The 22,648-nt window shown below is 43.2% G+C and overlaps 1 protein-coding gene across 8 annotated transcripts in view; it reads right to left on the reverse strand.

Moving 5' to 3' along the window:
• The window catches only part of cc2d2a (coiled-coil and C2 domain containing 2A), a 77,839-nt gene that overhangs the window by 7,728 nt on the left and 47,463 nt on the right, over positions 1 to 22,648 (reverse strand). For 7 of the 8 annotated variants that reach the window (XM_079664364.1, XM_079664359.1, XM_079664361.1 and 4 more), the window contains 7 exons: positions 21,294 to 21,390; positions 20,847 to 20,945; positions 18,759 to 18,929; positions 18,402 to 18,416; positions 18,114 to 18,314; positions 17,650 to 17,739; positions 7,268 to 7,381 (listed from right to left, as the gene is read on the reverse strand). In XM_079664364.1, the coding sequence (XP_079520490.1) occupies positions 7,268 to 7,381; positions 17,650 to 17,739; positions 18,114 to 18,314; positions 18,402 to 18,416; positions 18,759 to 18,929; positions 20,847 to 20,945; positions 21,294 to 21,390 (787 nt within the window). The remainder of the gene's footprint in view (positions 1 to 7,267; positions 7,382 to 17,649; positions 17,740 to 18,113; positions 18,315 to 18,401; positions 18,417 to 18,758; positions 18,930 to 20,846; positions 20,946 to 21,293; positions 21,391 to 22,648) is intronic. The other variant, XM_079664360.1, reaches the window with a different exon arrangement.

Consider the following 22,648-nt stretch of genomic DNA (forward strand, 5'->3'; position numbering starts at 1 on the left):
CAGGTGGAGGGACTATATCTCTACCTAGGACCAGGTGGAGGAATTATATCTCTACCTAGGACCAGGTGGAGGGACTATATCTCTACCTAGGACCAGGTGGAGGGATTATATCTCTACGTAGGACCAGGTGGAGGGATTATATCTCTACCTAGGACCAGGTGGAGGGACTATATCTCTACCTAGGACCAGGTGGAGGGATTATATCTCTACCTAGGACCAGGTGGAGGGACTATATCTCTACCTAGGACCAGGTGGAGGGATTATATCTCTACCTAGGACCAGGTGGAGGGATTATATCTCTACCCAGGACCAGGTGGAGGGATTATATCTCTACGTAGGACCAGGTGGAGGGATTATATCTCTACCCAGGACCAGGTGGAGGGATTATATCTCTACCTAGGACCAGGTGGAGGGATTATATCTCTACGTAGGACCAGGTGGAGGGATATATCTCTACCTAGGACCAGGTGGAGGGATTATATCTCTACCTAGGACCAGGTGGAGGGATTATATCTCTACCTAGGACCAGGTGGAGGGATTATATCTCTACCCAGGACCAGGTGGAGGGATTATATCTCTACCTAGGACCAGGTGGAGGGATTATATCTCTACCCAGGACCAGGTGGAGGGATTATATCTCTACCTAGGACCAGGTGGTGGGATTATATCTCTACCTAGGACCAGGTGGAGGGATTATATCTCTACCTAGGACCAGGTGGAGGGATTATATCTCTACCCAGGACCAGGTGGAGGGATTATATCTCTACCTAGGACCAGGTGGAGGGATTATATCTCTACCCAGGACCAGGTGGAGGGATTATATCTCTACCCAGGACCAGGTGGAGGGATTATATCTCTACCCAGGACCAGGTGGAGGGATTATATCTCTACCTAGGACCAGGTGGAGGGATTATATCTCTACGTAGGACCAGGTGGAGGGATATATCTCTACCTAGGACCAGGTGGAGGGATTATATCTCTACCTAGGACCAGGTGGAGGGATTATATCTCTACCTAGGACCAGGTGGAGGGATTATATCTCTACCCAGGACCAGGTGGAGGGATTATATCTCTACCCAGGACCAGGTGGAGGGATTATATCTCTACCCAGGACCAGGTGGAGGGATTATATCTCTACCTAGGACCAGGTGGAGGGATTATATCTCTACCTAGGACCAGGTGGAGGGATTATATCTCTACGTAGGACCAGGTGGAGGGATTATATCTCTACCCAGGACCAGGTGGAGGGATTATATCTCTACCTAGGACCAGGTGGAGGGATTATATCTCTACGTAGGACCAGGTGGAGGGATTATATCTCTACCCAGGACCAGGTGGAGGGATTATATCTCTACCTAGGACCAGGTGGAGGGATTATATCTCTACCTAGGACCAGGTGGAGGGATTATATCTCTACCTAGGACCAGGTGGAGGGATTATATCTCTACCCAGGACCAGGTGGAGGGATTATATCTCTACCTAGGACCAGGTGGAGGGATTATATCTCTACCTAGGACCAGGTGGAGGGATTATATCTCTACCCAGGACCAGGTGGAGGGATTATATCTCTACCTAGGACCAGGTGGAGGGATTATATCTCTACCTAGGACCAGGTGGAGGGATATATCTCTACCCAGGACCAGGTGGAGGGATTATATCTCTACCTAGGACCAGGTGGAGGGATTATATCTCTACCCAGAACCAGGTGGAGGGATTATATCTCTACCCAGGACCAGATGGAGGGACTATATCTCTACCCAGGACCAGGTGGAGGGATTATATCTCTACCTAGGACCAGGTGGAGGGATTATATCTCTACCTAGGACCAGGTGGAGGGACTATATCTCTACCTAGGACCAGGTGGAGGGATTATATCTCTACCTAGGACCAGGTGGAGGGACTATATCTCTACCTAGGACCAGGTGGAGGGATTATATCTCTACCTAGGACCAGGTGGAGGGATTATATCTCTACCCAGGACCAGGTGGAGGGATTATATCTCTACGTAGGACCAGGTGGAGGGATTATATCTCTACCCAGGACCAGGTGGAGGGATTATATCTCTACCTAGGACCAGGTGGAGGGATTATATCTCTACGTAGGACCAGGTGGAGGGATATATCTCTACCTAGGACCAGGTGGAGGGATTATATCTCTACCTAGGACCAGGTGGAGGGATTATATCTCTACCTAGGACCAGGTGGAGGGATTATATCTCTACCCAGGACCAGGTGGAGGGATTATATCTCTACCTAGGACCAGGTGGAGGGATTATATCTCTACCCAGGACCAGGTGGAGGGATTATATCTCTACCTAGGACCAGGTGGAGGGATTATATCTCTACCTAGGACCAGGTGGAGGGATTATATCTCTACCTAGGACCAGGTGGAGGGATTATATCTCTACCCAGGACCAGGTGGAGGGATTATATCTCTACCTAGGACCAGGTGGAGGGATTATATCTCTACCCAGGACCAGGTGGAGGGATTATATCTCTACCCAGGACCAGGTGGAGGGATTATATCTCTACCTAGGACCAGGTGGAGGGATTATATCTCTACCCAGGACCAGGTGGAGGGATTATATCTCTACCCAGGACCAGGTGGAGGGATTATATCTCTACCTAGGACCAGGTGGAGGGATTATATCTCTACGTAGGACCAGGTGGAGGGATATATCTCTACCTAGGACCAGGTGGAGGGATTATATCTCTACCTAGGACCAGGTGGAGGGATTATATCTCTACCTAGGACCAGGTGGAGGGATTATATCTCTACCTAGGACCAGGTGGAGGGATTATATCTCTACCCAGGACCAGGTGGAGGGATTATATCTCTACCCAGGACCAGGTGGAGGGATTATATCTCTACCCAGGACCAGGTGGAGGGATTATATCTCTACCTAGGACCAGGTGGAGGGATTATATCTCTACCTAGGACCAGGTGGAGGGATTATATCTCTACGTAGGACCAGGTGGAGGGATTATATCTCTACCCAGGACCAGGTGGAGGGATTATATCTCTACCTAGGACCAGGTGGAGGGATTATATCTCTACGTAGGACCAGGTGGAGGGATTATATCTCTACCCAGGACCAGGTGGAGGGATTATATCTCTACCTAGGACCAGGTGGAGGGATTATATCTCTACCCAGGACCAGGTGGAGGGATTATATCTCTACCTAGGACCAGGTGGAGGGATTATATCTCTACCCAGGACCAGGTGGAGGGATTATATCTCTACCTAGGACCAGGTGGAGGGATTATATCTCTACCCAGGACCAGGTGGAGGGATTATATCTCTACCTAGGACCAGGTGGAGGGATTATATCTCTACCTAGGACCAGGTGGAGGGATTATATCTCTACCCAGGACCAGGTGGAGGGATTATATCTCTACCTAGGACCAGGTGGAGGGATTATATCTCTACCTAGGACCAGGTGGAGGGATATATCTCTACCCAGGACCAGGTGGAGGGATTATATCTCTACCTAGGACCAGGTGGAGGGATTATATCTCTACCCAGAACCAGGTGGAGGGATTATATCTCTACCCAGGACCAGATGGAGGGACTATATCTCTACCCAGGACCAGGTGGAGGGATTATATCTCTACCTAGGACCAGGTGGAGGGATTATATCTCTACCTAGGACCAGGTGGAGGGATTATATCTCTACCCAGAACCAGGTGGAGGGATTATATCTCTACCCAGGACCAGATGGAGGGACTATATCTCTACCTAGGACCAGGTGGAGGGATTATATCTCTACCTAGGACCAGGTGGAGGGATTATATCTTTACCTAGGACCAGGTGGAGGGATTATATCTCTACCTAGGACCAGGTGGAGGGATTATATCTCTACCCAGGACCAGGGATTATATCTCTACCTAGGACCAGGTGGAGGGATTATATCTCTACCTAGGACCAGGTGGAGGGATTATATCTCTACCTAGGACCAGGTGGAAGGATTATACCTCTACCTAGGACCAGGTGGAGGGATTATATCTCTCAGTGATGCAAACACAGGTATGGTGAAAAAAGAGAGAACTATTCGAAGCAGAAAAAAAACAGCGTAATATACCATCTGACAAAGGCCTGTGCTATAATGCTTCAATTAACTGGCTATTCTTTATAACATACTCAGATCAATAGGAGACAGAGATGTTAAGTTATAAATCAAGGGTTTTTATTATTATTTACAGCAGGGGTGGGGACCCTTTTTCCTTTAAATTTGTACAACATCCTCCGAGGGCCGTACAAATTATTTAACTAAACCTCTGCTTAAAAAAAAGAAAATCACAGCCCATTCATTTGGCCTTTCTTTCATGCTGTGGAAAGAAAAAGCAACCTCTTAATCCAGATATTTTACCATGACTCATGTTTGACGCATGCATGCATTCACGTGCACGGTTGTGGCATGACCACCAAAACAGAAAGATATGGACACAAGATGTGTGCAAATGTATTTAGTATTCTATCCATGTGAACATGATTTAAGTGGGGGGGATCCAACCTCCTCTAGGGGTCCGGGGGCATGCTCCCCCGGGATTTTTTATTTTTTATTATTGAAGTTAAAAGCATCAATCTCGTGCACTTTAAGAGCAACATGAGGAGATCTATGGATACATCTCTCAACACCCATATGAAACAGAACTGTAAGCAGATTTTTTTTCTTTTTGGATATTTTACAAATCACTTCCCTTTCAAACTCTATTCTTGTTATTTTAAACAACTTTTTTGTTACTGTCATATAATATGTTATACCTGTTAATAATTTAGTCTCTAATGTCTCATTAATAACTAATGATCATATCAAGGTGTGCCTTAACCTCACTGAGCTGAGGTTATTTGAGCCTCTCAGGAGAGAGCTCTCTTCAACCTGGTTGTAGAAAAGCTCTTTAAATTCGTTAGCATAGCTAGCTAACCAGATGCTAATAACAACAGATCGCCACTGTGCCTACAACTAAAGACACAGCCTCGCAAACACTGCGGCATGTGTACGGCTCCTTATGGGTACTGCAATATTTGAAGAGCTGGAGCGGCTTTCCGATGCTCTCCGTTACTCCTTTCAGACGAGACATAACCACGTGAAGACACATTACGCTCGTGTTGTGTTCAAGGAACCTGTCCTTGGCCAGGAAAAATAGGCACTCGCTTGTTTAATTATTTTGCGATCTAGATTTCTTCTTTCTGAAGTGAGAAGTTGTCCGCATAAGTCGGACGGACGGACCCCCCCCCCCCCCCCAAAACGAAAAGTCTTTGGTTCTCCACGAATTACACAAGTCACCCAAATCAGCGTTAGAAAAGCGGGAGGCGCCGAAAAGCGACTAATTTGCATCACTGATCTCTACCTAGGACCAGGTGGAGGGATTATATCTCTACCCAGGACCAGGTGGAGGGATTATACCTCTACCTAGGACCAGGTGGAGGGATTATATCTCTACCTAGGACCAGGTGGAGGGATTATATCTCTACCCAGGACCAGGTGGAGGGATTATATCTCTACCCAGGACCAGGTGGAGGGATTATATCTCTACGTAGGACCAGGTGGAGGGATTATATCTCTACGTAGGACCAGGTGGAGGGATTATATCTCTAACCAGGACCAGGTGGAGGGATTATATCTCTAACCAGGACCAGGTGGAGGGATTATATCTCTACCCAGGACCAGGTGGAGGGATTATCTCTCTACCTAGGACCAGGTGGAGGGATTATATCTCTACCCAGGACCAGGTGGAGGGATTATATCTCTACCCAGGACCAGGTGGAGGGATTATCTCTCTACCTAGGACCAGGTGGAGGGATTATCTCTCTACCTAGGACCAGGTGGAGGGACTATATCTCTACCCAGGACCAGGTGGAGGGATTATATCTCTACCTAGGACCAGGTGGAGGGATTATATCTCTACCTAGGACCAGATGGAGGGATTATATCTCTACCTAGGACCAGGTGGAGGGATTATATCTCTACCTAGGACCAGGTGGAGGGATTATATCTCTACCTAGGACCAGATGGAGGGATTATATCTCTACCTAGGACCAGGTGGAGGGATTATATCTCTACCTAGGACCAGGTGGAGGGATTATATCTCTACCTAGGACCAGGTGGAGGGATTATATCTCTACCTAGGACCAGGTGGAGGGATTATATCTCTACCTAGGACCAGATGGAGGGATTATATCTCTACCTAGGACCAGGTGGAGGGATTATATCTCTACCCAGGACCAGGTGGAGGGACTATCTCTCTACCCAGGACCAGGTGGAGGGATATATCTCTACCCAGGACCAGGTGGAGGGATTATATCTCTACCTAGGACCAGGTGGAGGGATTATATCTCTACCCAGGACCAGGTGGAGGGACTATATCTCTACCCTGGACCAGGTGGAGGGATTATATCTCTACCTAGGACCAGGAGGAGGGATTATATCTCTACCTAGGACCAGGTGGAGGGATTATATCTCTACCTAGGACCAGATGGAGGGATTATATCTCTACCTAGGACCAGGTGGAGGGACTATCTCTCTACCCAGGACCAGGTGGAGGGATATATCTCTACCCAGGACCAGGTGGAGGGATTATATCTCTACCTAGGACCAGGTGGAGGGATTATATCTCTACCCAGGACCAGGTGGAGGGACTATATCTCTACCCTGGACCAGGTGGAGGGATTATATCTCTACCTAGGACCAGGTGGAGGGATATATCTCTACCCAGGACCAGGTGGAGGGATTATATCTCTACCCAGGACCAGGTGGAGGGATATATCTCTACCCAGGACCAGGTGGAGGGATCATATCTCTACCCAGGACCAGGTGGAGGGATATATCTCTACCTAGGACCAGGTGGAGGGATTATATCTCTACCCAGGACCAGGTGGAGGGACTATATCTCTACCCAGGACCAGGTGGAGGGATTATCTCTACCTAGGACCAGGAGGAGGGATTATATCTCTACCTAGGACCAGGTGGAGGGATTATATCTCTACCCAGGACCAGGTGGAGGGATTATATCTCTACCTAGGACCAGGTGGAGGGATTATCTCTACCCAGGACCAGGTGGAGGGACTATATCTCTACCCAGGACCAGGTGGAGGGCTATATCTCTACCCAGGACCAGGTGGAGGGATTATATCTCTACCTAGGACCAGGTGGAGGGATTATCTCTACCCAGGACCAGGTGGAGGGATTATCTCTACCCAGGACCAGGTGGAGGGATACTTCATGGGAACTTTTTTTTATTGATTTCTCTAAAGGCTGTTTCCTCACCTCAGGTATCGCCGTGCCGATGATAAGCCACGCCTTCTTACCCATCGACAGGAAGTAGTTACACAGCAGGACAGCATGCTCCTCTTCATCACCTGCTAACAGAGTCAGGAACTGCTGTAAAACAGAAGAGGAAGAGGAGGAGGAAGAGGAGGAGGAAGACGATGAAGAGTTACAGTGAGATGAGTTTCTTTTTAACCCCAGATTCCTGAAGAGTTTCTTTTTAACCCCAGATTCCTGGAGAGTTTCTTTTTAACCCCAGATTCCTGGAGAGAGTTTCTTTTTAACCCCAGATTCCTGAAGTTTCTTTTTAACCCCAGATTCCTGGAGAGAGTTTCTTTTTAACCCCAGATTCCTGAAGAGTTTCTTTTTAACCCCAGATTCCTGAAGAGAGTTTCTTTCTTTTAACCCCAGATTCCTGAAGAGTTTCTTTTTAACCCCAGATTCCTGAAGAGAGTTTCATTTTAACCCCAGATCCTGAAGAGTTTCTTTCTTTTAACCCCAGATTCCTGGAGAGTTTATTTTTAACCCCAGATTCCTGAAGAGTTTTTTTCTTTTAACCCCAGATTCCTGAAGAGTTTCTTTTTAACCCCAGATTCCTGAAGAGTTTCTTTCTTTTAACCCCAGATTCCTGAAGAGTTTCTTTTTAACCCCAGATTCCTGAAGAGAGTTTATTTTTAACCCCAGATTCCTGAAGAGAGTTTCTTTTTAACCCCAGATTCCTGGAGAGAGTTTCTTTTTAACCCCAGATTCCTGAAGAGAGTTTCTTTTTAACCCCAGATTCCTGAAGAGAGTTTCTTTTTAACCCCAGATTCCTGAAGAGTTTCTTTCTAACCCCAGATTCCTGAAGAGTTTCTTTCTTTTAACCCCAGATTCCTGAAGAGTTTCTTTTTAACCCCAGATTCCTGAAGAGTTTCTTTTTAACCCCAGATTCCTGAAGAGTTTCTTTTTAACCCCAGATTCCTGAAGAGAGTTTCTTTTTAACCCCAGATTCCTGGAGAGAGTTTCTTTTTAACCCCAGATTCCTGAAGAGAGTTTCTTTTTAACCCCAGATTCCTGAAGAGAGTTTCTTTTTAACCCCAGATTCCTGAAGAGTTTCTTTCTATTAACCCCAGATTCCTGAAGAGTTTCTTTTTAACCCCAGATTCCTGGAGAGAGTTTCTTTTTAACCCCAGATTCCTGAAGAGAGTTTCTTTTTAACCCCAGATTCCTGAAGAGAGTTTCTTTTTAACCCCAGATTCCTGAAGAGTTTCTTTCTATTAACCCCAGATTCCTGAAGAGTTTCTTTTTAACCCCAGATTCCTGAAGAGTTTCTTCTTTTAACCCCAGATTCCTGGATATTTTCTTTTTAACCCCAGATTCCTGAAGAGTTTCTTTTTAAGCCCAGATTCCTGAAGTTTCTTTTTAACCCCAGATTCCTGGAGAGAGTTTCTTTTTAACCCCAGATTCCTGAAGAGTTTCTTTTTAACCCCAGATTCCTGAAGAGTTTCTTCTTTTAACCCCAGATTCCTGGATATTTTCTTTTTAACCCCAGATTCCTGAAGAGTTTCTTTTTAAGCCCAGATTCCTGGAGAGAGTTTCTTTTTAACCCCAGATTCCTGGAAAGTTTCTTTTTAACCCCAGATTCCTGAAGAGTTTCTTTTTAACCCCAGATTCCTGGATATTTTCTTTTTAACCCCAGATTCCTGAAGTTTCTTTTTAACCCCAGATTCCTGGAGAGAGTTTCTTTTTAACCCCAGATTCCTGGAAAGTTTCTTTTTAACCCCAGATTCCTGAAGAGTTTCTTTTTAAGCCCAGATTCCTGGAGAGAGTTTATTTTTAACCCCAGATTCCTGAAGAGTTTCTTTTTAACCCCAGATTCCTGGAGAGTTTCTTTCTTTTAACCCCAGATTCCTGAAGAGTTTCTTTTTAACCCCAGATTCCTGAAGAGTTTCTTTCTTTTAACCCCAGATTCCTGAAGAGTTTATTTTTAACCCCAGACTCCTGGAGAGTTTCTTTTTAACCCCAGATTCCTGAAGAGAGTTTCTTTTTAACCCCAGATTCCTGAAGAGTTTCTTTTTAAGCCCAGATTCCTGAAGAGTTTCTTTCTTTTAACCCCAGATTCCTGAAGAGTTTCTTTTTAACCCCAGATTCCTGAAGAGAGTTTCTTTTTAACCCCAGATTCCTGAAGAGAGTTTCTTTTTAACCCCAGATTCCTGAAGAGTTTCTTTTTAACCCCAGATTCCTGAAGAGTTTCTTTTTAACCCCAGATTCCTGAAGAGAGTTTCTTTTTAACCCCAGATTCCTGAAGAGAGTTTCTTTTTAACCCCAGATTCCTGAAGAGTTTCTTTTTAACCCCAGATTCCTGAAGAGTTTCTTTTTAACCCCAGATTCCTGAAGAGTTTCTTTTTAACCCCAGATTCCTGAAGAGAGTTTCTTTTTAACCCCAGATTCCTGGAGAGAGTTTCTTTTTAACCCCAGATTCCTGAAGAGAGTTTCTTTTTAACCCCAGATTCCTGAAGAGAGTTTCTTTTTAACCCCAGATTCCTGAAGAGTTTCTTTCTATTAACCCCAGATTCCTGAAGAGTTTCTTTTTAACCCCAGATTCCTGAAGAGTTTCTTTTTAACCCCAGATTCCTGGATATTTTCTTTTTAACCCCAGATTCCTGAAGAGTTTCTTTTTAAGCCCAGATTCCTGAAGTTTCTTTTTAACCCCAGATTCCTGGAGAGAGTTTCTTTTTAACCCCAGATTCCTGAAGAGTTTCTTTTTAACCCCAGATTCCTGAAGAGTTTCTTCTTTTAACCCCAGATTCCTGGATATTTTCTTTTTAACCCCAGATTCCTGAAGAGTTTCTTTTTAAGCCCAGATTCCTGGAGAGAGTTTCTTTTTAACCCCAGATTCCTGGAAAGTTTCTTTTTAACCCCAGATTCCTGAAGAGTTTCTTTTTAACCCCAGATTCCTGGATATTTTATTTTTAACCCCAGATTCCTGAAGTTTCTTTTTAACCCCAGATTCCTGGAGAGAGTTTCTTTTTAACCCCAGATTCCTGGAAAGTTTCTTTTTAACCCCAGATTCCTGAAGAGTTTCTTTTTAAGCCCAGATTCCTGGAGAGAGTTTATTTTTAACCCCAGATTCCTGAAGAGTTTCTTTTTAACCCCAGATTCCTGGAGAGAGTTTCTTTTTAACCCCAGATTCCTGAAGAGTTTCTTTCTTTTAACCCCAGATTCCTGAAGAGTTTATTTTTAACCCCAGATTCCTGAAGAGTTTCTTTCTTTTAACCCCAGATTCCTGGAGAGTTTCTTTTTAACCCCAGATTCCTGAAGAGAGTTTCTTTTTAACCCCAGATTCCTGAAGAGTTTCTTTTTAAGCCCAGATTCCTGAAGAGTTTCTTTCTTTTAACCCCAGATTCCTGAAGAGTTTCTTTTTAACCCCAGATTCCTGAAGAGAGTTTCTTTTTAACCCCAGATTCCTGAAGAGTTTCTTTTTAACCCCAGATTCCTGAAGAGTTTCTTTTTAACCCCAGATTCCTGAAGAGAGTTTCTTTTTAACCCCAGATTCCTGAAGAGAGTTTCTTTTTAACCCCAGATTCCTGAAGAGAGTTTCTTTTTAACCCCAGATTCCTGAAGTTTCTTTTTAACCCCAGATTCCTGAAGAGAGTTTCTTTTTAACCCCAGATTCCTGAAGTTTCTTTTTAACCCCAGATTCCTGAAGAGAGTTTCTTTTTAACCCCAGATTCCTGAAGAGAGTTTCTTTTTAACCCCAGATTCCTGAAGTTTCTTTCTAACCCCAGATTCCTGAAGAGAGTTTCTTTTTAACCCCAGATTCCTGAAGTTTCTTTTTAACCCCAGATTCCTGAAGAGAGTTTCTTTCTTTTAACCCCAGATTCCTGAAGAGTTTCTTTTTATCCCCAGATTCCTGGAGAGAGTTTCTTTTTAACCCCCAGATTCCTGGAGAGTTTCTTTTTAACCCCAGATTCCTGAAGAGTTTCTTTTTAACCCCAGATTCCTGGAGAGAGTTTCTTTTTAACCCCCAGATTCCTGGAGAGTTTCTTTTTAACCCCAGATTCCCTGAAGAGTTTCTTTTTAACCCCAGATTCCTGGAGAGAGTTTCTTTTTAACCCCAGATTCCTGAAGAGTTTCTTTTTAACCCCAGATTCCTGGAGAGAGTTTCTTTTTAACCCCCAGATTCCTGGAGAGTTTCTTTTTAACCCCAGATTCCTGAAGAGTTTCTTTTTAACCCCAGATTCCTGAAGAGTTTCTTTCTTTTAACCCCAGATTCCTGAAGAGTTTCTTTTTAACCCCAGATTCCTGAAGAGAGTTTCTTTTTAACCCCAGATTCCTGAAGAGTTTCTTTTTAACCCCAGATTCCTGAAGAGTTTCTTTTTAACCCCAGATTCCTGAAGAGAGTTTCTTTTTAACCCCAGATTCCTGAAGAGTTTCTTTATAACCCCAGATTCCTGAAGAGTTTCTTTCTTTTAACCACAGATTCCTGAAGAGTTTCTTTTTAACCCCAGATTCCTGGAGAGAGTTTCTTTTTAACCCCACATTCCTGAAGAGAGTTTCTTTTTAACCCCAGATTCCTGAAGAGTTTCTTTTTAACCCCAGATTCCTGAAGAGTTTCTTTCTTTTAACCCCAGATTCCTGAAGACAGTTTCATTTTAACCCCAGATTCCTGAAGAGTTTCTTTCTTTTAACCCCAGATTCCTGAAGAGTTTCTTTCTTTTAACCCCAGATTCCTGAAGAGTTTCTTTTTAACCCCAGATTCCTGAAGAGTTTCTTTTTAACCCCAGATTCCTGGAGAGAGTTTCTTTTTAACCCCAGACTCCTGAAGAGAGTTTCTTTTTAACCCCAGATTCCTGAAGAGTTTCTTTTTAACCCCAGATTCCTGGAGAGAGTTTCTTTTTGACCCCAGATTCCTGAAGAGAGTTTCTTTCTTTTAACCCCAGATTCCTGAAGAGAGTTTCATTTTAACCCCAGATTCCTGAAGAGTTTCTTTCTTTATAACCCCAGATTCCTGAAGAGAGTTTCTTTTTAACCCCAGATTCCTGAAGAGTTTCTTTTTAACCCCAGATTCCTGGAGAGAGTTTCTTTTTAACCCCAGACTCCTGAAGAGAGTTTCTTTTTAACCCCAGATTCCTGAAGAGTTTCTTTTTAACCCCAGATTCCTGGAGAGAGTTTCTTTCTTTTAACCCCAGATTCCTGAAGAGAGTTTCTTTCTTTTAACCCCAGATTCCTGAAGAGAGTTTCATTTTAACCCCAGATTCCTGACGAGTTTCTTTCTTTTAACCCCAGATTCCTGAAGAGTTTATTTTTAACCCCAGATTCCTGAAGAGAGTTTCTTTTTAACCCCAGATTCCTGAAGAGAGTTTCTTTTTAACCCCAGATTCCTGAAGAGAGTTTCTTTTTAACCCCAGATTCCTGAAGAGAGTTTCTTTTTAACCCCAGATTCCTGGAGAGAGTTTCTTTTAACCCCAGATTCCAGAAGAGTTTCTTTTTAACCCCAGATTCCTGAAGAGAGTTTATTTTTAACCCAAGATTCCTGAAGAGAGTTTCTTTTTAACCCCAGATTCCTGAAGAGAGTTTCTTTTTAACCCCAGATTCCTGAAGAGAGTTTCTTTTTAACCCCAGATTCCTGAAGAGAGTTTCTTTTTAACCCCAGATTCCTGAAGAGTTTCTTTTTAACCCCAGATTCCTGAAGAGTTTCTTTCTTTTAACCCCAGATTCCTGAAGAGTTTCTTTTTAACCCCAGATTTCTGAAGAGTTTCTTTTTAACCCCAGATTCCTGAAGAGAGTTTCTTTTTAACCCCAGATTCCTGAAGAGTTTCTTTTTAACCCCAGATTCCTGAAGAGAGTTTCATTTTAACCCCAGATTCCTGACGAGTTTCTTTCTTTTAACCCCAGATTCCTGAAGAGTTTATTTTTAACCCCAGATTCCTGAAGAGAGTTTCTTTTTAACCCCAGATTCCTGGAGAGAGTTTCTTTTAACCCCAGATTCCTGAAGAGTTTCTTTTTAACCCCAGATTCCTGAAGAGAGTTTCTTTTTAACCCCAGATTCCTGAAGAGAGTTTCTTTTTAACCCCAGATTCCTGAAGAGAGTTTCTTTTTAACCCCAGATTCCTGAAGAGAGTTTCTTTTTAACCCCAGATTCCTGGAGAGAGTTTCTTTTAACCCCAGATTCCTGAAGAGTTTCTTTTTAACCCCAGATTCCTGAAGAGAGTTTATTTTTAACCCAAGATTCCTGAAGAGAGTTTCTTTTTAACCCCAGATTCCTGGAGAGAGTTTCTTTTTAACCCCAGATTCCTGAAGAGAGTTTCTTTTTAACCCCAGATTCCTGAAGAGAGTTTCTTTTTAACCCCAGATTCCTGAAGAGTTTCTTTTAACCCCAGATTCCTGAAGAGTTTCTTTTTAACCCCAGATTTCTGAAGAGTTTCTTTTTAACCCCAGATTCCTGAAGAGTTTCTTTTTAACCCCAGATTCCTGGAGAGTTTCTTTTTAACCCCAGATTCCTGAAGAGAGTTTCTTTTTAACCCCAGATTCCTGAAGAGTTTCTTTTTAACCCCAGATTCCTGAAGAGTTTCTTTCTTTTAACCCCAGATTCCTGAAGAGTTTCTTTCTTCTAACCCCAGATTCCTGGAGAGAGTTTCTTTTTAACCCCAGATTCCTGAAGAGAGTTTCTTTTTAATCCCAGATTCCTGAAGAGAGTTTCTTTTTAACCCCAGATTCCTGAAGAGAGTTTCTTTTTAACCCCATATTCCTGAAGAGAGTTTCTTTTTGACCCCAGATTCCTGAAGAGTTTCTTTTTAACCCCAGATTCTTGAAGAGAGTTTCTTTTTAACCCCAGACTCCTGAAGAGAGTTTCTCTTTAACCCCAGATTCCTGAAGAGTTTCTTTTTAACCCCAGATTCCTGGAGAGAGTTTCTTTTTAACCCCAGATTCCTGAAGAGTTTCTTTCTTTTAACCCCAGATTCCTGAAGAGTTTATTTTTAACCCCAGACTCCTGGAGAGTTTCTTTTTAACCCCAGATTCCTGAAGAGAGTTTCTTTTTAACCCCAGATTCCTGAAGAGTTTCTTTTTAAGCCCAGATTCCTGAAGAGTTTCTTTCTTTTAACCCCAGATTCCTGAAGAGTTTCTTTTTAACCCCAGATTCCTGAAGAGAGTTTCTTTTTAACCCCAGATTCCTGGAGAGAGTTTATTTTTAACCCCAGATTCCTGAAGAGAGTTTCTTTTTAACCCCAGATTCCTGAAGAGTTTCTTTTTAACCCCAGATTCCTGAAGAGTTTCTTTTTAACCCCAGATTCCTGAAGAGAGTTTCTTTTTAACCCCAGATTCCTGAAGAGTTTCTTTATAACCCCAGATTCCTGAAGAGTTTCTTTCTTTTAACCACAGATTCCTGAAGAGTTTCTTTTTAACCCCAGATTCCTGGAGAGAGTTTCTTTTTAACCCCACATTCCTGAAGAGAGTTTCTTTTTAACCCCAGATTCCTGAAGAGTTTCTTTTTAACCCCAGATTCCTGAAGAGTTTCTTTCTTTTAACCCCAGATTCCTGAAGACAGTTTCATTTTAACCCCAGATTCCTGAAGAGTTTCTTTCTTTTAACCCCAGATTCCTGAAGAGTTTCTTTCTTTTAACCCCAGATTCCTGAAGAGTTTCTTTTTAACCCCAGATTCCTGGAGAGAGTTTCTTTTTAACCCCAGACTCCTGAAGAGAGTTTCTTTTTAACCCCAGATTCCTGAAGAGTTTCTTTTTAACCCCAGATTCCTGGAGAGAGTTTCTTTTTGACCCCAGATTCCTGAAGAGAGTTTCTTTCTTTTAACCCCAGATTCCTGAAGAGAGTTTCATTTTGACCCCAGATTCCTGAAGAGAGTTTCTTACTTTATAACCCCAGATTCCTGAAGAGAGTTTCTTTTTAACCCCAGATTCCTGAAGAGTTTCTTTTTAACCCCAGATTCCTGGAGAGAGTTTCTTTTTAACCCCAGACTCCTGAAGAGAGTTTCTTTTTAACCCCAGATTCCTGAAGAGTTTCTTTTTAACCCCAGATTCCTGGAGAGAGTTTCTTTCTTTTAACCCCAGATTCCTGAAGAGAGTTTCTTTCTTTTAACCCCAGATTCCTGAAGAGAGTTTCATTTTAACCCCAGATTCCTGACGAGTTTCTTTCTTTTAACCCCAGATTCCTGAAGAGTTTATTTTTAACCCCAGATTCCTGAAGAGAGTTTCTTTTTAACCCCAGATTCCTGAAGAGAGTTTCTTTTAACCCCAGATTCCTGAAGAGAGTTTCTTTTTAACCCCAGATTCCTGAAGAGAGTTTCTTTTTAACCCCAGATTCCTGAAGAGAGTTTCTTTTTAACCCCAGATTCCTGGAGAGAGTTTCTTTTAACCCCAGATTCCTGAAGAGTTTCTTTTTAACCCCAGATTCCTGAAGAGAGTTTATTTTTAACCCAAGATTCCTGAAGAGAGTTTCTTTTTAACCCCAGATTCCTGAAGAGAGTTTCTTTTTAACCCCAGATTCCTGAAGAGAGTTTCTTTTTAACCCCAGATTCCTGAAGAGAGTTTCTTTTTAACCCCAGATTCCTGAACAGTTTCTTTTTAACCCCAGATTCCTGAAGAGTTTCTTTCTTTTAACCCCAGATTCCTGAAGAGTTTCTTTTTAACCCCAGATTTCTGAAGAGTTTCTTTTTAACCCCAGATTCCTGAAGAGAGTTTCTTTTTAACCCCAGATTCCTGAAGAGTTTCTTTTTAACCCCAGATTCCTGAAGAGAGTTTCATTTTAACCCCAGATTCCTGAAGAGAGTTTATTTTTAACCCCAGATTCCTGGAGAGAGTTTCTTTTAACCCCAGATTCCTGAAGAGTTTCTTTTTAACCCCAGATTCCTGAAGAGAGTTTCTTTTTAACCCCAGATTCCTGAAGAGAGTTTCTTTTTAACCCCAGATTCCTGAAGAGAGTTTCTTTTTAACCCCAGATTCCTGAAGAGAGTTTCTTTTTAACCCCAGATTCCTGGAGAGAGTTTCTTTTAACCCCAGATTCCTGAAGAGTTTCTTTTTAACCCCAGATTCCTGAAGAGAGTTTATTTTTAACCCAAGATTCCTGAAGAGAGTTTCTTTTTAACCCCAGATTCCTGGAGAGAGTTTCTTTTTAACCCCAGATTCCTGAAGAGAGTTTCTTTTTAACCCCAGATTCCTGAAGAGAGTTTCTTTTTAACCCCAGATTCCTGAAGAGAGTTTCTTTTTAACCCCAGATTCCTGAAGAGTTTCTTTTAACCCCAGATTCCTGAAGAGTTTCTTTTTAACCCCAGATTTCTGAAGAGTTTCTTTTTAACCCCAGATTCCTGAAGAGTTTCTTTTTAACCCCAGATTCCTGGAGAGTTTCTTTTTAACCCCAGATTCCTGAAGAGAGTTTCTTTTTAACCCCAGATTCCTGAAGAGTTTCTTTTTAACCCCAGATTCCTGAAGAGTTTCTTTCTTTTAACCCCAGATTCCTGAAGAGTTTCTTTCTTCTAACCCCAGATTCCTGGAGAGAGTTTCTTTTTAACCCCAGATTCCTGAAGAGAGTTTCTTTTTAATCCCAGATTCCTGAAGAGAGTTTCTTTTTAACCCCATATTCCTGAAGAGAGTTTCTTTTTGACCCCAGATTCCTGAAGAGTTTCTTTTTAACCCCAGATTCTTGAAGAGAGTTTCTTTTTAACCCCAGACTCCTGAAGAGAGTTTCTCTTTAACCCCAGATTCCTGAAGAGTTTCTTTTTAACCCCAGATTCCTGGAGAGAGTTTCTTTTTAACCCCAGACTCCTGAAGAGAGTTTCTTTTTAACCCCAGATTCCTGAAGAGTTTCTTTTTAACCCCAGATTCCTGGAGAGAGTTTCTTTTTAACCCCAGATTCCTGAAGAGAGTTTCTTTCTTTTAACCCCAGATTCCTGAAGAGAGTTTCATTTTAACCCCAGATTCCTGAAGAGTTTCTTTCTTTTAACCCCAGATTCCTGAAGAGTTTATTTTTAAAACCAGATTCCTGGAGAGAGTTTCTTTTTAACCCCAGATTCCTGAAGTTTCTTTCTTTTAATCCCAGATTCCTGAAGAGTTTATTTTTAACCCCAGATTCCTGGAGAGTTTATTTTAACCCCAGATTCCTGAAGAGAGTTTCTTTTTAACCCCAGATTCCTGGAGAGTTTATTTTTAACCCCAGATTCCTGGAGAGTTTATTTTTAACCCCAGATTCCAGAAGAGAGTTTCTTTTTAACCCCATATTCCTGGAGAGTTTATTTTTAACCCCAGATTCCTGGAGAGTTTATTTTTAACCCCAGATTCCAGAAGAGAGTTTCTTTTTAACCCCATATTCCTGGAGTGAGTTTCTTTTTAACCCCAGATTCCTGGAGAGAGTTTCTTTCTTTTAACCCCAGATTCCTGGAGAGAGTTGCTCACATCACAGGTGCTCCAGAGGTCGCAGGCTCCAGAGAAAGAGACTCTGTCGGGGAGAGACGGGATGAGAGAGACGAACCGAGAGACCAGAGCCTGGGGGGGGGAGAGACATGTTTAAATATAGAGACACAATCAATAAAGAAAGGATTGGAGTGTGTGTGTGAGAGAGAGTGTGAGTGTGTGAGTGTGTGTGTGTGTGTGTGAGTGTGAGTGTGAGTGTGAGTGAGTGTGAGTGTGAGTGTGAGTGAGTGTGAGTGTGTGTGTGTGTGTGTGTGTGTGTGTGTGTGTGTGTGTGTGTGTGTGTGTGTGTGTGTGTGTGTGTGTGTGTGTGTGTGTGTGTTTGTTAGCTTCCCTAGATCAAGTGGTGCTGCTCTGCATGAATGACTCGTAGAATGTAAATGACCTAAAATCTGAGTCATTATCTCTGCTGTGTCTCTATGAATCCCTAACCCCCCCCCCTCACTGACCGCGGCCTCCTGCTGGTTGCTGCAAGCGTCCAGCAGCTCCTGGGGGGGGTTCAGGGCTCGGATGTATCTCGTAATGAACACCGTCTTCCCGTTGAGGTCGACGACAGAAGAGACGCACGGCCGCTCGGGGAAACTCTGAGACGCTTCCCGCTCGAAGCGCTCCGCCTCCGCCAGCAGACCCTCGTCCTCCTGACTGTCGAACTGAGAGGTCAGAGGTCAGGGGTCAGAGGTCAGAGGTCACAGTACATTACACTGATGATGGTGATGCAGTGATTGATGGACAGTTACCTTCCTTTCCTTAATCTAGCATTGAGGAGCAAACAGGTGGAACAGAAGGAGGACAGACGAGAGAAATGAAAACGATAACGCAAAAAGTTAGTCAATCAAAAGAAGTAAATATCAACAAATGAGGAACGCAGACATAAGAAATAAACAATAACATTCCACAAAAAAGGAAATATAGCCCAATCAGCAAATTACAACATATTAAATATATCATGTATGAGTGCCCGTAAAGACATCAAATATAGAAACGGAAACTCAAAGAGGATTACAAGCAGTTAAGAGGATCTGAAGACACACCAAGACAGACGAGGACACGCTGATGCATGCTGGGAACTAAAAAGCAGACTTGATTTAACCCACCTTCTCTCTGACCGTCTCTCCAGGCACCAGCTGGGGCTGGATGGTGATGAAGAGTGTGATGAAGGCTCCTTCACTGACGCTCCTCAGAGCCTCGTAGCCTCCGTTAGCGCTGCGCTCCTTACTGTAGCCTAGCAACACCGCGGGAGTATTCACCTTCAGAGTCCCGTCAATCTGTAGAGAGGACAAGATCAATACCAGGAGTCTCTACTTTAAAGAGTCCTCTGGACTATATCAGTATGTAGTGTCTCTACTTTAAAGAGTCCTCTCCTGCTGATGTTCAGGTGTATATCAGTATGTAGTGTCTCTACTTTAAAGAGTCCTCTCCTGCTGATGTTCAGGTGTATATCAGTATGTAGTGTCTCTACTTTAAAGAGTCCTCTCCTGCTGATGTTTAGGTGTATATCAGTATGTAGTGTCTCTACTTTAAAGAGTCCTCTCCTGCTGATGTTCAGGTGTATATCAGTATGTAGTGTCTCTACTTTAAAGAGTCCTCTCCTGCTGATGTTCAGGTGTATATCAGTGTGTAGTGTCTCTACTTTAAAGAGTCTCTCCTGCTGATGTTCAGGTGTATATCAGTATGTAGTATCTCTACTTTAAAGAGTCCTCTCCTGCTGATGTTCAGGTGTATATCAGTGTGTAGTGTCTCTACTTTAAAGAGTCCTCTCCTGCTGATGTTCAGGTGTATATCAGTATGTAGTGTCTCTACTTTAAAGAGTTCTCTCCTGCTGATGTTCAGGTGTATATCAGTATGTAGTGTCTCTACTTTAAAGAGTCCTCTCCTGCTGATGTTCAGGTGTATATCAGTATGTAGTGTCTCTACTTTAAAGAGTCCTCTCCTGCTGATGTTCAGGTGTATATCAGTATGTAGTGTCTCTACTTTAAAGAGTCCTCTCCTGCTGATGTTCAGGTGTATATCAGTATGTAGTGTCTCTACTTTAAAGAGTCCTCTCCTGCTGATGTTCAGGTGTATATCAGTATGTAGTGTCTCTACTTTAAAGAGTCCTCTCCTGCTGATGTTCAGGTGTATATCAGTATGTAGTGTCTCTACTTTAAAGAGTCCTCTCCTGCTGATGTTCAGGTGTATATCAGTATGTAGTGTCTCTACTTTAAAGAGTCCTCTCCTGCTGATGTTCAGGTGTATATCAGTATGTAGTGTCTCTACTTTAAAGAGTCCTCTCCTGCTGATGTTCAGGTGTATATCAGTATGTAGTGTCTCTACTTTAAAGAGTCCTCTCCTGCTGATGTTCAGTGTATATCAGTATGTAGTGTCTCTACTTTAAAGAGTCCTCTCCTGCTGCTGTTCAGGTGTATATCAATATGTAGTGTCTCTACTTTAAAGAGTCCTCTCCTGCTGATGTTCAGGTGTATATCAGTATGTAGTGTCTCTACTTTAAAGAGTCCTCTCCTGCTGATTCAGGTGTATATCAGTATTTAGTGTCTCTACTTTAAAGAGTCCTCTCCTGCTGATGTTCAGGTGTATATCAGTATGTAGTGTCTCTACTTTAAAGAGTCCTCTCTGCTGATGTTCAGGTGTATATCAGTATGTAGTGTCTCTACTTTAAAGAGTCCTCTCCTGCTGATGTTCAGGTGTATATCAGTATGTAGTGTCTCTACTTTAAAGAGTCCTCTCCTGCTGATGTTCAGGTGTATATCAGTATGTAGTGTCTCTACTTTAAAGAGTCCTCTCCTGCTGATGTTCAGGTGTATATCAGTATGTAGTGTCTCTACTTTAAAGAGTCCTCTCCTGCTGATGTTCAGGTGTATATCAGTATGTAGTGTCTCTATTTTAAAGAGTTCTCTCCTGCTGATGTTCAGGTGTATATCAGTATGTAGTGTCTCCACTTTAAAGAGTCCTCTCCTGCTGATGTTCAGGTGTATATCAGTATTTAGTGTCTCTACTTTAAAGAGTCCTCTCCTGCTGATGTTCAGGTGTATATCAGTATGTAGTGTCTCTACTTTAAAGAGTCCTCTGCTGCTGATCTTCAGGTGTATATCAGTATGGAGTGTCTCCACTTTAAAGAGTCCTCTCCTGCTGATGTTCAGGTGTATATCAGTATGGAGTGTCTCCACTTTAAAGAGTCCTCTCACCCTGCTCTGGGAGTAGATGGTGCTGAAGGGGATCTTCACGGACCCCAGCCAGTGCTTCTCCATGCGGGTGTGGATGGACTTCCCTCTGTCTCCGTCAGTCTGAGGACAGAGGGAGAATTATTCAGCAGTTTCATTCAGAGCTTCAGATTCCTCCTCAACATTTCAAATAGAGAACAGCTGGTTCTCATGTCTTTAAAGCTGGTGTCAGATAAAGGTGAGGCGTATATTATTAGTATCATACTTTTGGTGTCTCCATAACATCCCAAAGGGAAAGACCCTAAAGCACGTATAGGAATGATATCTGACTCCTCACTGGATGCATATGGAGGATGCTTGGGGGACTCGGACTTCATACATTGAGGTGTGTTCATGTGTAAACGACGTGGTGAAGCCCTCTAACGGTCCAGTGAGAGGATGATGCTCTGATGGAACTTCTGCTGGACTCACCCCTGCGGTTTCATAAACCACCTCATCGAAGATGTTGATGAAGACCTCGTCCTTCACCGACTGTAAGGCAGCGGCGCTGTAGTCGCCGTTAGGAGCGCTGAAGACGAGGAGAGTTCACATTGATATTAGTGTTTAGTCAGAACACCTTTGTCCTTTAGCGTCCGTGTGCAACTGACAGAGGATCTATAGGAAGTACTGTAAGGTCTGACTGCAACACAGAGGAACAAATAGATCAAATGAATGATGATCATACAAGACCAAGGAATCAGTAGGAGTCGTAACAACAACAACAACAACAACAACAACAACAACAGTTAGAAGTAGATTATAGATTAGTTTATTCGTTAGCGTTAATCCACCACATTTTATGGAAGATGTTAAAGGTCCCCTAGTATCCTCTTCTTCATCAATAGCCGCTTTCACACCAAGTACTTTGCCGCACTTAGTCCCCCCCAACTCTTTAGTCCTAATCTACTGCAGCTTTGGTAAGGTTATGTTATATCTTTGGTTGATCTTCTGAGTTTTGCCAATAGGCTGTTGCTCTGCTGGATCGATTGATATTGTGACCTCGGTGATGAGTGTCTGTGTTTTCCTTATACCCCCCCCCCTCTATCGGAACCATGGATATCCCACAGCTATTTGTTTACGTGTTTAAAAAAGCGCCAGAAGCTATACACATCTAAGTTGTTCGTGCCCCACCACTTTTGTACATATAAAAACGCCACTGCCCCCGAAGTCCCGGGTAAATCGCCAGAAGCGCCGACACCTCCTCATCACTCCACCTCCTCATCGCTCCACCTCCTCATCACTCCACCTCCTCATCGCTCCACCTCCTCATCGCTCCACCTCCTCATCGCTCCACCTCCTCATCACTCCACCTCCTCATCGCTCCACCTCCTCATCGCTCCACCTCCTCATCGCTCCACCTCCTCATCGCTCCACCTCCTCATCTCCACCTCTCCCACGTTTTATTTTGTGTTGCCATAAGTTAGTCTCTCTCCGTTGGTGCGCGGGGCTAATGCTAATAATGCTAATGCGAGCAAATAAAATGGCGGCTTGACAAAACTTTTTGGGAGTTTTACGGGGCGTGGTTTGCAATTCGCCCAGCCAATCAGAAATGTTAACCTTTTCCTCCCAGGAAAGTGCCTGCTCTCTAGCAGGGACGATCTGGGGGAAAAGGTTCTCATGAACTAAGTTCTAGTTCCAGATATTTTTGGTGTGAACGCAAAATCCCAAGAACTATCGGAACTATTCCTGGGAAAATGACTCCGGTGTGAAAGCTCAGAGATATTCCAGGTCTCAGATACAGTATATACAGAACCTGTCTCCGATTGGCTGAAACACATTTACAGGTT

The sequence above is a fragment of the Notothenia rossii genome, assembly GCF_949606895.1.
Source record: "Notothenia rossii genome assembly, chromosome: 1".
Taxonomy (NCBI): Eukaryota; Metazoa; Chordata; class Actinopteri; order Perciformes; family Nototheniidae; genus Notothenia; species Notothenia rossii.